This window comes from Paramormyrops kingsleyae, chromosome 7 (assembly GCF_048594095.1).
Source record: "Paramormyrops kingsleyae isolate MSU_618 chromosome 7, PKINGS_0.4, whole genome shotgun sequence".
In the NCBI taxonomy this organism is placed as follows: Eukaryota; Metazoa; Chordata; class Actinopteri; order Osteoglossiformes; family Mormyridae; genus Paramormyrops; species Paramormyrops kingsleyae.
In genome coordinates this window covers 22,514,771-22,535,068 of record NC_132803.1, presented here as the reverse complement: position 1 = coordinate 22,535,068, position 20,298 = coordinate 22,514,771, and the positions used below count along the sequence as shown (strand labels likewise).

General features: G+C 40.6%; 1 protein-coding gene across 3 annotated transcripts in view; it reads left to right on the top strand.

Moving 5' to 3' along the window:
* ttll11 (tubulin tyrosine ligase-like family, member 11) overlaps nt 1–20,003 on the top strand; it is a 29,290-nt gene extending 9,287 nt beyond the window's left edge. The window contains exons 4-10 of one of the 3 annotated variants that reach the window (XR_002837787.2): nt 3,425–4,000; nt 4,426–4,521; nt 4,992–5,110; nt 14,591–14,833; nt 15,240–15,346; nt 18,458–18,546; nt 18,686–18,761. Coding sequence is in view for 2 of the 3 variants with exons in the window: in XM_023807969.2 (XP_023663737.1) it covers nt 3,425–4,000; nt 4,426–4,521; nt 4,992–5,110; nt 14,591–14,833; nt 15,240–15,346; nt 18,686–18,942 (1,398 nt within the window). In the remaining variant the exon portion in view is untranslated. Of the gene's footprint in view, nt 1–3,424; nt 4,001–4,425; nt 4,522–4,991; nt 5,111–14,590; nt 14,834–15,239; nt 15,347–18,457 lie in introns of all 3 variants that reach the window. The other 2 variants (XM_023807969.2, XM_023807970.2) reach the window with 2 other exon arrangements.
* The last annotated feature ends 295 nt before the right edge of the window (nt 20,004–20,298 follow it).

Sequence of the window (20,298 nt, the reverse complement as noted above, 5' to 3'; positions counted from 1 at the left end):
AAAACTAGAATAAAAATAAGATGGTTGATGACAACAGCAGGGGGCGCCAGACATCAGAGAGTCTGTATTTAACTGAAACCAGTCGTAGCTGCAAAGACATGTCGTGCACATGGTCAGATGGCATGTACTGAGAGAAGGGTCTGGATGCTCTTGTGTACCGAGAGAGTATTACAATAATATCAGAAATTTAGGCTAATATAGGCTCTTATTATAGGTGCTAATATGGGTTTGTAGTTTTTTTTGGGGGGGGGGGGTGGGGGTGAGAGCCCTATTTTACCCTATTTTAGCTCCACTTGCTTCTGAACATTTTATTTATAATTTATGTTTTATTTATTTGTATACATGAAATGAGGCATTACATCGCCTGCTAGGTGAGAATATTACACGCTTATGATACTGTACATTTGCTAGTCCACATTGAGTTAAATCCTGACAGCATTAACCCCTGCATGCTGTTCTCACCCTCCTGCTTTTGAAGCCTCCTATCTCCTAGCCCTGGTCAAATTGCTACATTGCTCAGTTACAATTCACTTGTGGTTGAGCTCCAAAAATCAGCTCAAATGTATTTTAGCTCTGAGTGCTGCAGATGGCAGCAAAGAGGCATTGCTGTGTTTTTACATCGATTAAATTTTAACTCTTGAGTAATGTTTTATGGAATAAAGTAAACATTCAAATCAATCATTAATTTATAATATTTAAATTTTAGCAAATATTAGTAAACGGTATTAGAATGCTACTTAGTTGTCTTACGCTGCTTAATTGAACTCTTGGGCTTTTCATATTTAAAACATTTGTTTCTAATGTGTGTTTGTATTGCTCATTGTAGCTGACTTGTGTCTGCACTCTTTGAGTTTGGAGTGAAAGTGTTTTTTGTGTTTAAACTTATGAGTGATATTGTGGTTTTTTTTTTGTAACACAGCCCAACACATGCCTTTGTGCCCTTGTTTTTAAATCTGAACTCCTCCAGTTTCCTGGCAACCCAGTCCCAAATACATAGTGGTTCACTGAACATGCCAGCAAAGTGATAGCCTTCCATTTCCTGTTCCTCTGTGCCAAGCCTGCAGTGTCCTCACATGGTGCTGCTCTGTGATCTCCTCCATGGAATGCTGCTGTACGACGGACCAGCCGCTCAGGTGCGGGTGGAACACAATGCCGTGTGGCAGACCGTCCGTCAGGGAGCCCTGCAGGATTATTGCCTCCTGAGTAAGATGAGGCCTGATTTTTGTGCTCCTCCTGAACATGCGTCACTTCTTGGGAGCACTAACATGTGGTTACCCCCCGTCAATTTGTTATGACTGGGTAGAGCCTTGTTTACCACCTCTGGGACGACAGATTAGTTTGATTTTTATCACCGTATTTATCTGCTTGAGTAGCTACCTTCATTATCTGCCCATCTCTGCATCCCTCTTGCAGCTGTTCGCGCTGATCAGGCCCTGGAGCCTTAGTGTCTCATGTTTAAACATTGAAGATGTATAATCAATAAAACATTTCCACTGTTAAGTATAGGATATTGAAACAGACCTCTTACATATAGTTATACATTGTATAAGTAAGTTATTTGAGAAAAAAGAACATAACCTTTCTAGACAATTTTCACCTTAAATAAACCACAATTTCTTCAGGGACACATTCGCTTTCACTTTGCTGCTTTGTTTGCTTTTGGTTAATGATCTGGCACTAATTTGTCTCACTCTTTCTTTTCTAAGAAAGAGAACTATAGACGTGTGTCATACATTCCTTGACCACTTTATTAGGTACCTTCCATGCAGCACCAGCTATGATCCCCCTTTGTCTGCAGATCTACATCCTGTCCCTTCAGAGATTCCTCTCCACACACCCCTATCATGTTGAGTACTGCGTTATATCTGCCGCTGTGGTTTTCCTTTGAGTTCAAACAAACCTGGCCATCCTCCTCTCATCTCCCTCATTAACAAGGAGTTTTTCACAACAAAAATACAGCTGCTGCTGACTGGATGTTTTTTGTTGATTGCACAGTTCTCTGTAATGTGTAGACGCTGTTATGCACGATAATCCTAGCAGGGAGGCTGTTGCTGAGGTGATGGAACCACCATGTATGGCACCAGATATCACAAGAAGTTTTAAATCACTAGGCTGGCTGGATGCTGATTGGATGAGCAGGCTGTGTGATTAGGTGTACTTCACAAAGTGGCCACTGAGGGCGTATGCCCCGGCTTCCCATGAAATACAATGAAACTTGTACACATGACTTTCCATCCTTTTGTATATATTGAACTGGAAGGATGAGTGAGTTTAAAATTTTGGGTTTTCCAAAAAGTACACTGTACAGTGCATCTAATATCAGTACATCACTGGATATTTATTGACAAACATACTTTTATTCATTCATACGATCACACAATACAGTCATCCATTTGCCTGAAATGTATTTTGACTTTTGTATTTCATCAAGTAACTATTATATCTGGAGTGTCATATGCAATTTGCTACCACCGGATTTACCAGAATAATTATATATAAAGTTCAGGCATTTTAAAAAATATACATCTAGCTGCTGAAAAGTTTTTAACGCTGAAAAGTTTTTCAGTTTTTAATGGCTGAGCTATTTAGTAGGTAGTAAATTGTTAGGTGCTGCCACAGTAGCTTTTTATAAAAATTATTAGCAAACAATGAGCAGGTCCCTTAGCTCTTAAAAATAAACCTTAATACCTTAGCTACTGGTGTTTTACAAAGAGCAAGCATTGCCTTTCTGTCTAATTTCTGTGAATAATTTTTATATGGAACATGTTCGGAAATAAGTGGCTGCTGCAATCGAATTTCTCAGTTTTGCAGCAAAATTGTCGCCCTTTCTGAGCTTTAGGTCATTGTCAGGTTATTGTGTGTTGGTATAGTAGCCTCAGATTTAGGTATGTGGAGTAGAAATCACGAGGAATGATTTTTTTGTAAAGGTGTTGTCAGTGATCTGGGCATGACGTTGCATTTATCTGATTTTGTCCTCGGTATTCAAGGCCCATGACTGTAATGTGTTTTATTCGGAATGAAAAAATTATTCCTTCTTTTTTTAATCTGCAACTACAATGTATTGTTTGATGAAGTGGTCAGTACCTGGCTTTTTTGTCACTGGGTTAGACCTCGAGAGTGACGGAGGAAGATTATTTACGCAAACTTTTTCACTCTCAAGTACCAGCATTTGGAAAAACCTCATTCAGTCTATTCATTTTTAAGTCAAAGCAATGTTATGTTGTTGTTAGCATGGCAATCATGCATTATGTTATTTTGATGATAAAATGTTTTGTTTGATGCAGCAAATTATTTATTTTATTAATGATTATCCTGATTGTAAAAGAGGCCTCCCGTCAGTTTAGAGTAGCATAATAACGTTCTACAAATTGAGCATGTGCCAATTCATCTGTCCTGGTAAAATCTGGATCTTCATCCATTACAGATCCGCTTGGCCAAAGACAGCGACTCCGCCTTAAATCCCACGTTCATCGTCAAGCCAGACGGCGGCTCCCAGGGAGATGGGATCTACCTCATTCGGGATCCCAGGGATTTGCGGATCACAGCCAGCCCGCATGGCAAACACGTGATCGTGCAGGAGTACATCCAGAAACCGCTACTGATCGACAAGCTCAAGTTCGACATCCGCCTTTACGTCCTGCTCAGGTCCTTGGAGCCCCTGGAGATCTACATTGCCAAGGAGGGCTTGTCTCGCTTCTGCACAGAGCCATACCAGGAGCCCAACCAGAAGAACCTCAACCACGTGTTCATGCACCTGACAAACTACTCCCTCAATGTGCACAGTGGCAACTTCATCCACTCTCACAGCAACAGTACCGGCAGCAAACGTACCTTCTCTAGCATACTGTACCGCCTGGCTTCCAAGGGCGTGGACATCAAGAAGGTTTGGTCAGACATCATATCCCTGGTCATTAAGACTGTCATCGCACTGGTGCCTGAGCTCAAGGTCTACTACCAGGCAGACATTCCACCTGGAAAACCTGGACCTACCTGTTTTCAGGTACTGAATTGTCAACAAATAGTCATTAGATGAGAAACTTCATTTTCAGTCATTTTATGTTGTCTATGGAACTGTGTAGTAAAATAAAAAATAAAAAACTGAACTGAATCTATTCTTATGAAACTTTGGTATAAAACAGATGGTCTCCAGTTATATCAGTATATTTTGTTTTGCTCCCTAAGGGAAGAATACTTTAAGTGTATTGGCTTCAAAGATGAATAGGAATGAAAAATATTTCCTGCTTTAGTGGTAAATGATTTTATCGTAACTCCTGTGGCACGTAATTTTTATGTTATGCAGATATGGGGCATGGAATGATATGAAATGATGAATTATGTAAAATATTGCACACCTTTTATTCATAAAACATCTATCACATGCTGTGTTTAATTTGCATCGAAAGTATTTCCATTTTGATACAATAGATCCTAGGTTTTGACATCCTGCTGATGAAGAACTTGAAGCCTGTCTTACTGGAGGTCAACGCCAACCCAAGTATGAGAATCGAGCACGAGCAGGAAGTGAGTCAAAGCCGTGTTCAAGATAAGCGGCACTTTTTAACAACTTTTCTTTTACCTTGAGATATTTATTTGATTGTGATGTTTGTTTAATGTGTTTGGTTAAGAAAAAAAATACACCTCAGTAAATACTAGTAAGAAAATAAGACTGGGCTTCTGTTGACGCGTGCAATAAGGGGTCCCACAAACAATTTAATCAACCATAAAATTATATTTTGGGATTAGACATCTGAGGTGTTATTGATAATTCTCTTTTAGATTTTCATGTGCTCTTTCTATTTGTATTGTTTTATATAACTGCAGCTTAAAATGTTTTTTTTCTGTTAGAAGTTCTTCAAAGTCAAGTTGTGTATATTTCTATAGGTTATTTTTGATTTTTAATTCCTTTATTCTTTATTCTGCTCTGGTAGCACCATGATGCATTTTCTGTGGCGAATGTTGACAGAAAGAGGCCACCGATGTCTATGTTGCAGGTCTCTCCGGGTGTGTTTGAGTACGTGCCTAGTCCAGTGGACGAGGAAGTGAAGGTGGGGGTTATCCGGGACACTCTGCGGCTGGTAGACCCTGCGCAGAAGAAGACCTCTCACTTGCCGTAAGAGCTGAACCTGTCCACATATACATAATCATACACCGAATCAGAGGTGGCAATTTCAGGTCCAGAAAGTAAAAATCCAGACTATGATTTACTTTCAACCAACCAGTTCAGCATAAAGAGTCACAGTCACAGAGTACTCAACTGGTTGGTTGAAACAAAATCATGGTCTGGATTTTTACTTTCTGGACCTGAAATTGCCACCTCTGCATCAAATGAAGCGTAACAGTTACAGTATTCCGACTTTATGGGCAGCACTTTGGTCTGTCAGCATGATGCCACGGAGGGCAGGAGCATCATCTGCGTGAAGCTTTTCTGAGAGCTTTCTTGCTCTGAATAAACAGTGCCAGGCATGGCCAGTGACGATGGTCTGCTTCGCTGATTATCGCACATTGATGATGCCAATGAGGGAATGAGAGTTTGCTTTGTCCTCTCAGTTGTCCTGTACCTGTAACTGTGTGAATTTCTTGCCTATATTGCATGGCTTAGTACTGTAAATACCGTAACAATCCGCATTTCGGGGAAAGAGAGACTCCTCTCTATTATGATTAGTCTATTAGTGTTCTGATTGGCTGCCTGGCACCAGGAAGTGGGCCATCTTGTGAAGAACTAGTCTAAACAATATGCTGGAGTACTGTCAGGATTTGGATTTGACTTGACAACACTATAATAATGTTTAATAATAATAATAATAATTAATAATTAGATTTTTTCTGATAAATATTTCACTGGTGTTTTATTTGTATTTGCCGTATTTATATTATCCTGTGTCATCCTCAGTGAAAGATTTTGCACATGCACACAAATTATATATTAACACTCTGTTTGCATTTTTATTTATTTGTTCAGTGACATTCAGTTTTTTTAATTGTGAGGTTTTCTTGGATCGTTTAGATCCGGGCTTTTGAATATAACATATTACCATGTGACCACGAAAAGCTGAATACCTAGCAAAAGGCTAATGGTTACCCCAGGGGTGCTGATGGGTGCTCCATATTTATTTAAGAAATTGAATGAAGATATTTTAAGAAATCTTACTTGAGTCATCCTTTCTTTAAGATATCTTATTTGAGTCATCCTTTCATTAAGAAATCTTACTTTAGTCATCCTTTCATTAAGAAATCTTACTTGAGTCATCCTTTCTTTAAGATATCTTATTTGAGTCATCCTTTCATTAAGATATCTTATTTGAGTCATCCTTTCATTAAGATATCTTATTTGAGTCATCTTATTTGAGTCATCTTTTCATTAAGATATCTTATTTGAGTCATCCTTTCATTAAGATATATTATTTGAGTCAACCTTTCATTAAGATATTTTATTTGATTAGTCTAGATTTTCAGCAGAATGTTAGGAGCAGTTTATATATATAATTTTAATTTTTTTTCTTGTCATCTGGATGTTAACAGTTTTATATATATATATATATTTACAATGTGTTAAGCATACTAACGTTACAAGACATGTGATGCTGGTTTGAAGTAATTACAAGTACAAAGTCAGAGGCTCAATTCTCTGAAGAAACCACAGCCTTTGTGCCCTGTGGCAAGATACTGAATATTAATTACTTCATAAAACATCCAGTCGTATTAATGTACCAAACTGAAGCTATGTTGAGTCATTCTGGAAGAACGGTTTGAGGGTGGATTAAATTATTATGCAAATGATTTACATGGGAGTCATCCTTTCATTAAGAAATCTTATTTGAGTCATCCTTTCATTAAGAAATCTTATTTGAGTCATCCTTTCATTAAGAAATCTTATTTGAGTCATCCTTTTTGATGTATTTGAGTCATCCTTTCATTAAGATATCTTATTTGAGTCATCTTTAAGATATCTTATTTGAGTCATCCTTTTTGATGTATTTGAGTCATCCTTTCATTAAGATGTATTTGAGTCATCCTTTTTGATGTATTTGAGTCATCCAAATCTTATTTGAGTCATCCTTTTTGATGTATTTGAGTCATCCTTTCTTTAAGATATCTTATTTGAGTCATCCTTTCATTAAGATATATTATTTGAGTCATCCTTTCATTAAGATATATTATTTGAGTCAACCTTTCATTAAGATATTTTATTTGATTAGCCTAGATTTTCAGCAGAATGTTAGGAGCAGTTTATATATATAATTTTTATTTTTTTTTTCTTGTCATCTGGATGTTAACAGTTTTTTATTTATTATTTTATATATATATATATATATATATATATATATATATATATATATATATATATATATATATATATATATATATATATAAGGCTCAATTCTCTGAAGAGGCCACAGCCTTTGTGCCCTGTGGCAAGATACTGAATATTAATTACTTCATAAAACATCCAGTCGTATTAATGTACCAAACTGAAGCTATGTTGAGTCATTCTGGAAGAACGGTTTGAGGGTGGATTAAATTATTATGCAAATGATTTACATGGGAGCAGTATGCTGTGATTGCTGTGATAGTGGGTGCTAATGTATAGCACTTTTTATGGTAATACATGGTGTAATGACACACTTTAGCCTACAAAAAAAAGATATAAAATTAAAGTGGACAGGGAATGGCAAAAGTCTGACGGCATGACTTCAAGCTGATAAAATAATGCCCTAGTTGATATTTCTGTTGTGCAGGTGGCAGGACAGCATTCAGGTCTGTTTCTTCTTGCTGTTACATTCTGAAAAGCAGCAGAGGCATTAGTTAATATAAAGTCATTCATGAAAAGATGTTTAGTCTGTTATGCAAAGATGTTTAGTCTGTTCCTTTAACTACCACTATGGGAAAAGAAGGTTGCTGTGAGAAGGTTGTTACTAAGATCAGGTACTATAATGGAAAATTGCTTATATTATGTTTCTGGAGTATTAATTTACTCTAATTTACTCTCTTTAGATATTAATTTACTCTTTAGAAATGCAGCAAAAATGTCATCAGCGCTGTTGTTGTTGTGTTGGGTGATATTCGGAATAAGAATCGATAAATCATGTCTTTCTCTGTGTGAGGCATATCCTGGAGTTGCAGTTGTGAGGGATGCTTATTAAACAGGTGGTCATTAAATGTGATGCAACATTAAATCAGTGATAGCTTCATCACAACAACTGTAAAAGATAAGTAAAATAAAAAAAGCAGGCGAGACCTTTCTATGGCAAGTGCTATTAGATTTTTCAGTAGTGATATCCAACATTAAAATAAATGAAGCATAACAATTGGGTTGAACATCTCAAAACTTTTGGATGTCTAATTTCCGGGAAAAATGATGTTGCCAATTGAAATTGAGCTTCTCTGCACATGCAGGACGCGTTCTAGATGGATTGTTACCGTCAGTCAGTGGGACTGAGTAGAGTACATCTGCTGCTTTTATAGCACTGTGTGCAAGCAAAGCCTCATATTCATTCCATATAGTTTGGCCACGCAAGACTAGCCAGAGTATGAAGCTGGCGTTTCGGCCTCTCAGGTTTGAGTGAGCGTAATCATAACCAGAGTTCTGCTGATCCGGATGTACTGATCTGTCCTTTTTTATTAGCAGAGGAAAACATCACAAAGTGCCTGTTTTACATCATACCTCCTGGAATGTGCCACATATAAATATAATCACAAATATACAAAATATAATTTATTTAAAAATGAATAAGGGGAAATTTTGGGTTAGGTTTCCTCAGTACTACATTGGAATGTAATTCATGGAAGTGACTCTCTAGCAGGTATTGGAAATCTATAATCATGTTATCTAATCAAGCCAGTATTCTAAAACACAAAGTTGCACCGCCGTTCAAACAGAAGTGGGAGAAAGATGGGTCAGGCACTGTTGCCGGGGTCGGGGGTCCGGCCCGCTCACGGCTCACACCTGCACCATTAATCTGTGGCTGTTCTACTCCAAGCTTTGTCCCGGCCAGTTTGATTTATGAGCCCTAACTCAGTGTGTGTACACTAGTGTCCAGTAATGTTATTCTAAGGTCAGTTACTGGGAGTAAACATTTCAGATGGCTCAGATATTTAAGCGGGGGCAGCAATGTTGAATACCTTCTGATGTATGAGTACTACCGGAAAAAAAAAATCCTGAAGGTGGTAAAGCAGACAAATGCAAAGTGGTCTACAAACATTCATCTATTAGCTATCGGTTGGTTTAGTATGCTTGCTTATACATGGACAATTGGCATATAGCTTCAGCCAAGTTGCGTTAGAATCGGTGTTGTTGGGCCAAGGCATGGCTGAGTTTCTCTCTGGGGCAACACCCAACAAAAAAGGACCACAACTGACCAGGATTAAGCTAACAGGAAGCATGGCACATCTTGGACAGAAGATCTGTACGTCCTAAAACATGTTTTAGAGTTATCAGATCCCTTAAACTGCTTACCCTATCTTGGAGAAGTGAAGTTTTTGAAAATGTGAGGTTTGTTTCAAACCAGCAACCTTGGAAATGCATTGTAATTTATTACAATTGTAAATAATTGTACAGTTCAATTTTTGGATGATAACAGACATGCAACACTGTCTTAATGGGCTGTATATGGAAACTAATATACCATTTAAAATCTACTGCAAGATCCTAACAATAGACTATAAAACTGCAGTTTAATTTCCAATCAATTTCCAGTTAAGTTTTTGCTAAATGAGAAACCTCTAAATTAATGGTTTTATGCTGTCAGACTATGAGAGTCTTCCGTAATATTCTTCTGCTCATAAAATAGCTTTCATTTATTTGGATGTTTTTCCCCGTTTTCACAAGGGGACATCAACTCTTCCACTGGGCTGCCATTTTAAGTCTGTGTATCTCTAGAGTATATATTAGTGTCCGACTGGTCCGACTCCATCATGCTGTTCTTTTGGCTGTGATGCATAGGATGAAATAAGTCATGATATGCCCTTTTCCAAAAAACAGACTACAGTGATGATTTCAGGAGGCAAAACAGAGCAGTGGGAATGATGGTTTGCTGTACTGCTAAAAAGTCGTCTGTCCACGGCTTGTCCATCTCAGTCCCCTCTGACCAGAAGGAATCTGTATAGCCTTCATCAGCTTTTCCCATTCTCCCGAGGAAGACTCCTGTTCAAACTTGTGTTTGACCTTGGAATCAAGGTCTGCCATTCTCAACGGTACTTAGGATTGATTTTGTAACAGGAGCACCGTTGGCTAGTGAGGTAGACGGGAAAAACTGCTGCAATAAGAAATCCCTCTGAAACATTTCATTTTTATTCTGGATCTTGCATCACTGATAGGTATATTATAAGCGGGGGAGAATAATTGCTTTTGTCTATCTCCTGCTGCATTTTGTCTTGATGCCTTTGAGACCTCCATTTTTCATTTTGATTTCAGAGAAGAAATAGACCAAGAAAGACTGTAAAGATTGATCTATTGCGTTTTGTATATATGCCATCCAAACCCTTGTCAAAGTGTAATTGGAAAAAGACAGCCTATAAATCAGGAATGGAATCTCTGCCTGGTTCGCCCAATCCAGTGTGGCTTACAACCACACCTTAATCATTACCACTACAAAACGCCATCTGCGGCACCGTCCATCAAACCCATAAGCGAGCCTGACAGCCGAAGCCACATTTTGAATGAAATGGCGTAGCCTGCACCGGGCCGCAGTTAGAGGGACCCGTTATGATTTATTGGCCAGTGTGTGGACATGTTCTTGGTAATGGCCTGAGAAAAGCAGACTACTTGGCACTGGACACCTGTCTGCCTTGTGCAAATGTGAAGGTAATTAGTGAAAAAAATTGCCCAATGAGTACACCTTTCAAAATTTTAAAAAGTGATGTGTAAAAAAAAAAAAAAAAAAAACTAAAAGACATCATTTCTATTCTTTTTATCTTTTTTTAACTGGCTTGTACCCTTCAGCTCACTCTTTGAATTGCAGGGGCAAAGGCTGTGATGAATGTTGCAGAAATTAGCTTTGATCCATCAGAAATGTTGGAGGATGCAGGAAGGACATAAAGCAGTTGTACGCATTGGATCCGTTAATTTTGGAAATTTCAGAAACATATGGTTGGTAATGATCCTTAAGTGCTGTAAGTTGCCAGTGACTATGTGTTACTCGTGAAAAGCAGAGTCATTGTCTTTGGAACTAGTTCATTGAATATTGCTGACATATTTGTTATTACGGGGAGATTAAAAGCGAAATTGGATGGCCAGTATACATTAGGGGTCCTTAAAATAGTTTTTAAGCTTGCTCTTTCCCCATCTCTGTCTGTCTTGGTATCAGGAACAAGCTATTCTTCATCTTTTCTTTGTCAGTTTACCTAAACAGACCTTGCACTGATCTTGGAATTTATTGCAATAAAATTCAACTGCTTAAATTTGCTGACATGCACTATATGGACAAAAGTATTGGGACACACCTTTTAATCATTGAATTCAGATGTAGTCATTCAGACCCATTGCCACAAGTGTATAAAATCAAGCACCTAGCCATGCAGTTGGATTTACAAACAATTGTGAAAGAATGGGTTATTTTGAAGAGCTCAGTAAATTTAAGAATGGTACTGCCATATGATGCCTTTGCAATAAGTCAGTTTGTGAAATTTCTTCCTTGTTGAATATTCCATGGTCAACTCTAAGTAGTTTTATTGCAAAGTGGAAGTGTTTAGGAACAATAGAAACTCAGCCACGAAGTGGCAGATCATGCAGAGTGACAACGCATAGTGTGTAAAAGTTGCCAACACTCTGTTGACTCAACAACTGCAGAGTTCATTGTGCCAATTGTAAAATTTGGTCTAGGGAGAATAGTGGTATGGGGCTGATTTTCAGGTGTTGGGCTAGGCCTCTTAGTTCCAGTGAAGGGAACTCTTAATGCTTCAGCATACCAAGACATTTTGGAAAATTCTATGCTTCCAACTTTCTGGGAACAACTTGTGGCTCAGTGCACAAAACAGGGTCCATAAAGACATGATCGGGTGTCTTTGGTGTGGAAGAACCTGATTGGCCCACACAGAGCCCTGACCTCAACCCCATCAAACAACTTTGGGATGAACTAGAATGGAGATTGTGAGCCAGGCCTTCACATCCAACATCAGTACCTGCCCTCACATGGGCAAATATTCCGACACACACTCCAAAATGTCGTGGAAAGCCGTCCCAGAAGAGCGGCAGCTGTTATAACATATAAACTGCATTGTTCTTGGCTCCAGTATCATCTAGTTGGTCTCATTCCAGCATATTGGTTCGGTTTTACGATTCTATACTGTGAGAAAGTTTTTATTAATATAGACAAAATACCTCTGAAAGCAGCAAAAAGTCTTACTTTTTGTCTTCCACTTAAATCTTGACCTTTGACTGTTTCATTGGCGTATTTCGGTACAATTACATATGTAGTATGGAATTTCTGGCTGAATTTTGTAGCCTGAATTACTTATGTTAAATGTCTGGACCTCTAAGTGGATATGGTTGTAAAATCTAGATCAGTGTTTCCCAAACCAGTCCTCGGGGCACACTGGATGGATCCACATTTTTGCTTTATCCCAGTTCCCAGCATACCTGTAAGGTATTTAGATCTTCTGATTGCTTAGGACAGGTCTTCTGGGAACTGTGATAAAACAAAAATGTGGATCCTCATGTGGTTCGGGAAACAGTGGTCTAGATTAAAGGGTTTGGGAATGTAATAATAATAAAGTAACGTAGTATGATTAATTGATTTGATTGATTTAGTACTTTGCACGGGAGATTAATTTAGTACATATAGTACATGAATGGTGTACAAGAATACATGAATGTGAAAGGTCCTATTTAAAGTGCTTATGGATAATTGAAATAGAATAAGGTTATGCATCTGTTTTGTGCCATGATTTACAGTGTTCAGTGTGCCAGTTTTTTATAGTATTTGTAGTGTGCCAGTGTGTTATAGTATTTGCAGTGTGCCAGTGTGTTATAGTATTTGCAGTGTGCCAGTGTGTTATAGTATTTGCAGTATGCCACATGCCAACATTCCTCCCATTAGTGCCTTTAGGACCAATTGAAATAAAGGCTCATGTGCATCTGATTGCATCCGTTTTACATAATTTAAAAATAATTGCTTTTCTCTCTCCTTGAACCGTTCCCCCCTCCCACTACAATTTCCCTTCTCCTGGCCCACAATCTCTTAGGCTGGGTATCCATCTGGCCTGGAGCTACTATGGGAGTTAAGAATCTCAGAACATCAGCAGGTCCTGGTCATTTCAGTTAAATACACGTCTCTGTGATTTCGTCTTTTTCGTCTTTCACTTCCTCCCATGAGGTCTGGAATTGTTTTTTCGCACTGATACTGATTGTAGTGGTTCTGCTCAAAGGTTCAAAATGGATATAAAACACACAGGGCAGTGCATGGTCTCTGGGGAGTGGGCAGGAACCTTAATTATGACATGGGATTAAAATGTGGGGCAGAGGCTTGTACTCCTGCTGTTCTGCTCATAGCCAGCAGAAGAAAAGGGCCGACTGTAATCATGTTTGAATGCCTCCTTCATGCTGCCACCATGAAATTTCTCTCAGGGGAATATGTGCTTTGGGAGGAAATAGGCCCCAAAAATTACTACTCAAAATTAGAACTCCTTCCTACTTATTTTTATTCAATTCAGTTCAATTCAATTCAAGTCCATTCAATTTAATTCAAGTTCCTTTCAGTTCAGTTCAATTCACATTCAGTTACATTCAATTACATTACATTCGGTCTGGGCCGGTCCAGGTCATATTTATTTGTATAGTGCGTTTTCACAACAATACATTGTGCTTTACGTTATTCCTGCCCAATGCTCCCAGTGAGCAAGTCAGAGGCGACAGTGGCAAGGATAAACTCTCTTGTGGGAAGAAACCTTCGAAGGAACCAAACTCAGAGGGGGAGCCCATCTTCCAGGGGCCGGCAGTGGAGGTCCAATGAACAAGACAGCAAAGTCCTAATTTACACAGTCCAAGTCATAAAATTTGATTTCGTGTTTTTTTTTATTTATGTTTCTGCAGAATTTAAGTATGTTCTTTGATTACAAAAGACTATCCCAAACATCCAGGATGTCTTCATTTGCTCTACACTAATTAGATAATTTTCCAGTCAGAGAGTTTACTTTCTTTCTTCTGCAGCTTATTTACTTGTGCAATGATAGATTTTTTTTCTACATATAGCAGGCCGGAGGCTGTCAACACTTACTGAAGTGAAATGTCTTCGTTCAGGCTGTAATATTGAATTAATTTGCTAAGTATAATGCAGCTTGAATAAAACTTGTTTTTTAAAACAAAATGTGTCCCACATATTCAGGGTCAAACTCTTAATTTATGGGAATTAGGGGGAAAAAAAAATATCATATATATATATATATAGTGTTAATTATAAATAAATAAGAAAAACAGAATATACCTATACCTGCATAAAATGCTGAAAAATATTAATTTTCCAAGAGATCGTTTAATTTTCAGGTATCTTGCACTTGCAGCAGAATAGGGCCCAGTGGAGCCTTCTGTCTGTGAGCTTCTCTAAATTGCAGCCATGTGCTTTACATGTTTCCCTTCTGTCCTGTTTCATGGTAACAGATCTCTCCTGCCAGGCGAAGGTGGTGGCGAGCTGCAGAAGGACGTCCCTGAGGCAGAATCGCCCAAGCGGCCGGGAGTGGAGAGTGGCCTGCCGTCGCTCTGCCTGAAGCAGGTCTTCCCCAAGTACACCAAGCAGTTCAACTACCTGCGCTTGGTGGAACGTATGGCTGCTCTCTTTGTGCGCTTCCTGGGCGTCAAGGGGACCATGCGCCTGGGTCCAACCGGCTTCCGCACCTTCATTAGGTAGCTGGGACCTATATAACTGTGCCCATTTACAGTGTCCCCAAGTGACCCTGTCTTGCTCCCCGTGGCCATTTTGCCACTCTGTCACCCCTGTGCTGCTTCCTCCATGAGCCGTCTTTCGCGCCATGTAAGCTCTCTAATTGCTCGCCGCTGCTCGGTCAGCCCACCGTGGCAAATATGTCAGACATTAAAGGGCAGGATACATTAAAGGGCAGGATACATTAAAGGGATAGGGACGTGGCTTGCTTGGGATTTTCATCAATAGTGGGACTGCCTGGAGACTGGCGCGAGTGAGACATCAGCCTGTGTTCCTCAGGCTGTCTCCTGCAGTGCAGCACGGTACTCGCTGTGGGGGTCTCTGTTAACCAGTCAGCGGCTGTGTGCATCTCTTCTGCTTGCTTCCCAGAAACTGCAAGCTCACTAACAGCAGTCTGTCCATGGCGGCCATCGACATCCTGTACATCGACATCACCAGGCGCTGGGGGGGCACAGTGTCCGAGTCGAGGGAAGCAGGTAATTTTTACGCCACCATTACCTGGCTTAGAAATGATTATGTTCACATTTACTGACTTAGAAATTTTGTGACATGCAGCAGCCATCAATCAGTCAGTCAGTCCATCAGTCTGTCTGCCTGTTTGTCTGTTAGTCATCTACAGTACTGTGCAAAAGTCTTACGCCATCAAAGAACATGTTTATAGCTACAGAAGCTCCCCAGGTTATGCTGGAGTTACATTCCGATAAACCTATAATAAGATGAAAATATCGTAAGGCAAAGACATATTTTAATGCAATACACCTAACCTTACTATCATCATAGCCTAGCCTACCTTCAACATTCTCAAAACACTTACATTGGCCAACCGTTGGGCCAAATCATTAACACAAAGCTTATTTTATAATTAAGTTTTGAATATCTCATGTAATTTATTAAATAATGTGTTGAAAGTGGAAAAACCCATCGTAAAGTCGAAATATCGCAACATGGACCATTGTAACCCAGGGAGCGTTTGTATTTCCACTTTCCACACTGATTAACCAAACATTGTGACTGCTCCCATATGAAGCGAATAACCTTGAGGGTTTTATAAGAGTGAAACATGTCGCGGTTTGCAATATATTAGACGGTAAGTGAACATTCGGTTCTCAAAGTGAATGTGTTGAATGCAGAGGAAATGGGCCTGAGTAACATGGATGAAAGCTAAATCGTTATGGTCTCTGATGACTGGGTGAGAGCGGCTCTGAAACAGCGAGGCGTGTGCAGCACCCAGGGCCAGCCGTGGTGAGAGCGATCGATCGGAGGAGGAGGGAAAATCCGTGAACCTTTTACAGGGTGTTAGGCGGCTAAGGCTTGTTGATGCGTAATTGAACAAAGGCTGTCCTGTGTGGTACGAACCAACATAAGGGCTACTATGGTACAAATCACAGATAATTTTAACGATAGTTACTGAGCATCGAGTCACAACACACAGAGCCGGGAGCCCTGCTCCATTTGGGGCCGCGTAGTCCTAGACTTGCTGATCACATAACACACGAAACACCGTGATACGTCGGACCAGGCAGCCTTCTTCCATAGATCCAAGGTGCAGTTCTAACACTCTAACATGTGGCCACTGTAGGTACTTTCAGCGGTGGACAGCGGTCAGCTTGAGCACTCTTGCCTGACTCCTTCGACATGCCAGTAAATTATATCTATCATCCTGGAATTAAGGAAAGAGGCGTCTCGATCACAACATGGAAGAGTGTATATGTGTAGATGGAGTTTTTTGGAAATAGTGATTTAAGAGAAACTTACCTGCAAAATAAATAGTAAAAACAATAATCCTTCTGATTCTGGAGATGGGGTGAAGAGCTAATAGGGACGAGATGACTTCCTCTCTCTAATCTTCCCTGCTCTGAATTCAGTGCCTGTGTAGGTTAGCAGAAAGTGCAAAGGCTAATGAACTGAACATGTGAGGGTAATTATCTCAGGAGAAGAGCCACCTTTATAGTTCGTCTGCAGCATTTAATCTAAATAGCTTCCATTAAATACCATGCTTTATAAGCTGTTGGAAGAATTAAACTGTGAAACCATGTTAGGCTGCACTTGACAAAAATGACGCAAGTAACTTTCTAAATGAATTGTTTGGCTATAGGGTGTCTCTGGGGAAGTAAGGACAACTATACATTTATAATAGTTATAATTGAAATGTGTAGGAGTGACAGATGGCGCTTTGGCTGGTGTTTGGATCCTTTGAGTTTTTAATTGAGTTCTGATCTATTGTATCAGGTTATGTGCCTTATGGATCCACATAAGCAAGGGCTTAACTTTTTGTTGAGAATTGAAGGGGGGGAAATCATGTTGGAAGCAAATTAAATACTGTCAAATTATCATTGGATGTATCTTATCTGTATGATCAGTATCTTATTATTGTCTTTGAAGATTTCCCAGCATCCTCTGTATTAGTGCTTTATACAGTTTTATGCTGGTATGGGGGACAGGGTATGGGAGATGAGGGACGGGGTATGGGAGATGAGGGACGGGGTATGGAGGATGGGGGACGGGGTATGGGAGATGAGGGATGGGGGATGGAGGACGGGGTATGGGAGATGAGGGACGGGGGATGGAGGACGGGGTATGGGAGATGAGGGACGGGGGATGGGAGATGGGGGACGGGGGATGGGAGATGAGGGACGGGGGACGGGGTATGGGAGATGAGGGACGGGGGATGGGAGATGAGGGATGGGAGATGAGGGACGGGAGATGGGGGACGGGGTATGGGAGATGAGGGACGGGGGATGGGAGATGAGGGACGGGGGATGGGGGACGGGGTATGGGAGATGAGGGATGGGAGATGAGGGGCGGGGTATGGGAGATGAGGGATGGGGGATGGGAGATGGGGGACGGGGTATGGGAGATGAGGGACGGGGGATGGGAGATGAGGGACGGGGGATGAGAAATGAGGGATGGGGGACGGGGGATGAGAAATGAGGGATGGGGGATGGGGGGACGGGTGATACTTCACCAGATTCTGAGACATGAGAAGAATCGATGCACACACCATTAACCAAAACAAAACCCCACTGGCTTCCTATAGGTATGCTGTATCCACCCCTCACTTTGACGACAATGCTCTGAAGTATCAGTACCCGACTAAGCTTCGTGAACATTCCGGAACTCTCCAGACAGCGTGTCCTATCCATGGTGTGCTGTCGTATTAGCCGTGTCGCCTCTGCCTGTATCACGTCAGTTACCTCACCCTGACATTCCTGAATCATCATTAGCACTGTACTGTATGTAAAAGTAAATGAACAAAAGTAAATTAATATATTTTTTTATATATTTTTCAGGTGTTGAAATATTGGGCTGCTTTCCAACATTTGCGATGCACATATAACCATTTCAAAAAGTTACACTTATAATTCAGCTATATATTAAATATCAAGAAAATATGAGAAGTAAGACGTTAAAGCAATGTGGCTTTAAAGACTTGAGAGGGAAAAAAGCATCTTTTAAATGAAAGCATCCGTTATCAGCAGTTGCCTCTTAGCCTCTGCTGTTGATTGGCTGGGCCGTGCCCTGGGGGCAGCCGGCTTTCGGACGTCTCTGTTAGCCTTAATCAGCCCGATGTCTGACTCATTTCCCAGAGCCCACGCGGGACCTGCCGATCTGTGACTGCTGACTCTCCCTGAAAGTGAATGAGACGATTCCTCACACACACCCCTGCAATGGAAATGTACACGCCGATGTTTTAATGATACCGTTTCTGTGACAGAACGGGGGGCAGAACAGACTCTGCCGTTCTGGATTTCACAGTGTAAGTAGGCCTCCTCCGGAACAGACGCTCACCCTAGTCATTGCGCTGTCTCTCGCAGGGATGAGCCTGCCGGCCTTCGCCGAGGCCTTTTTCTACTTGGCACAACGTCGCTTCAAGGCACAGCCGCTGCGGGAACAGGTGCAGGCCCTGCTGGAACTGTGTGAGGCACAACTCAAGGGCAAGACGTCCAGAGAGCGGAGAGCGCCGCCCTACGCCCCGCCGCCCCCGGGACCTCCCACCGCCATCCACAGAGCCCCCGACTCCCAGACCACCCAGGCCCTGCAGCCTGCCCTGAGCACCACTGTGGAGACCTGAGCAGCGCCAGCTCGCTCCCCAGGAGTCTGCCCTGGTACATCATCGTACATCGCTGCTTTTCAGAGAGCCGTGGTGTCACCAAGGACTCAGACTCTCCTTTTTAAATATAACCCCTTAGCATGGCCAGTCCATAGGTTCTCGGGGCAGCAAACCTTTCCTGCCAATGTGCCAGCGAGTACACAGAGGACAGTAAGGCCTTCATCCTTCCTTCTTATTTGAAGAAATGATTTTTTTTGCAGGTTTTATCTCTTGCCTCCTGTAGAACCAGCCTAGCCACTTTCCGAATGGGACATATAAAAAATAAACAATATTTTGCATTAACTTATTGATTTTTTATTTTTTTTTACGTACAGAATTTTCTTCCTGTTGCAATAGCGGGCTGTCTTTTCTTCAGGGAAATCTCGGAAGCTTTAATTACACAGCTGACTGAATCGGCGGTCAGTTCGGCTGAAATTCCACTTGCACGGATGTACTGCGTTTCAGGATAGCCTCGAAACCAATAACAGTGGAGAGGGTCCCCTGAAAGAGCACCCCTTCAGCTGCTGTGCCGCACTCAGAGGGGTTTTTGAAGTTTTGTGCTCTGTGTCAGAGTACCGATTGTGGTCTAAATGCTTTGGATAATGAAGACCTGAAGGAAAACTAATGATTGATAAAATAAGGCAGCCTAAAACTATTCATGTAAAAACGGAGGTAGGAAGTAGGAACTGAACAGAGTTTGTTTTTAACCTTTTTTAATTTATTTTGAGAGGAATGTTTTGTTGTCCACCTTACTGCATATTTAAATATATAACATATTTATCAGTGTAATAATGTTTTGCACTATGATGACATAATGGCTCAAAGGAGATTGACTTACTGAACGCAAACAAATGTTTGTTCCTTTCCAGCATGTAATCTTGCTGGTCATGACCATATGTAGTGGCATTTGCACACAAACTAACAAAATGTACTTCTCTGTTTTTTGGATTATTATGTTTATTACCACTTAAGAAGAATTTTGGAAAAACAATAACACAATGGTTACCTCAGTAAAAACAATAAACTGCTTGGATAGTAAAGTCTTGGAATTCCCTTATTCTGCAGCCAAAAAAGTACACCACTTTCGTTTAAGTGGGATGTACAGCAATATGAGTCTGAGACACTGAAATGAGGCGTACGGCTGGATAATTAACTTTTCTTTGCACTTTGATGAACATTATAAACAATACACACCATAAGTAGACATATATAGCCTCTGAGTAGTCTGATTTCTTACTGGAAAGTAAAAGCAGACCACAAGGGAATGCAGACAAATCGTTTGGTGCTGAGCATGAATTCATTTTCAGAATATGGCCACAGATTGCTGTGTGGAGATGC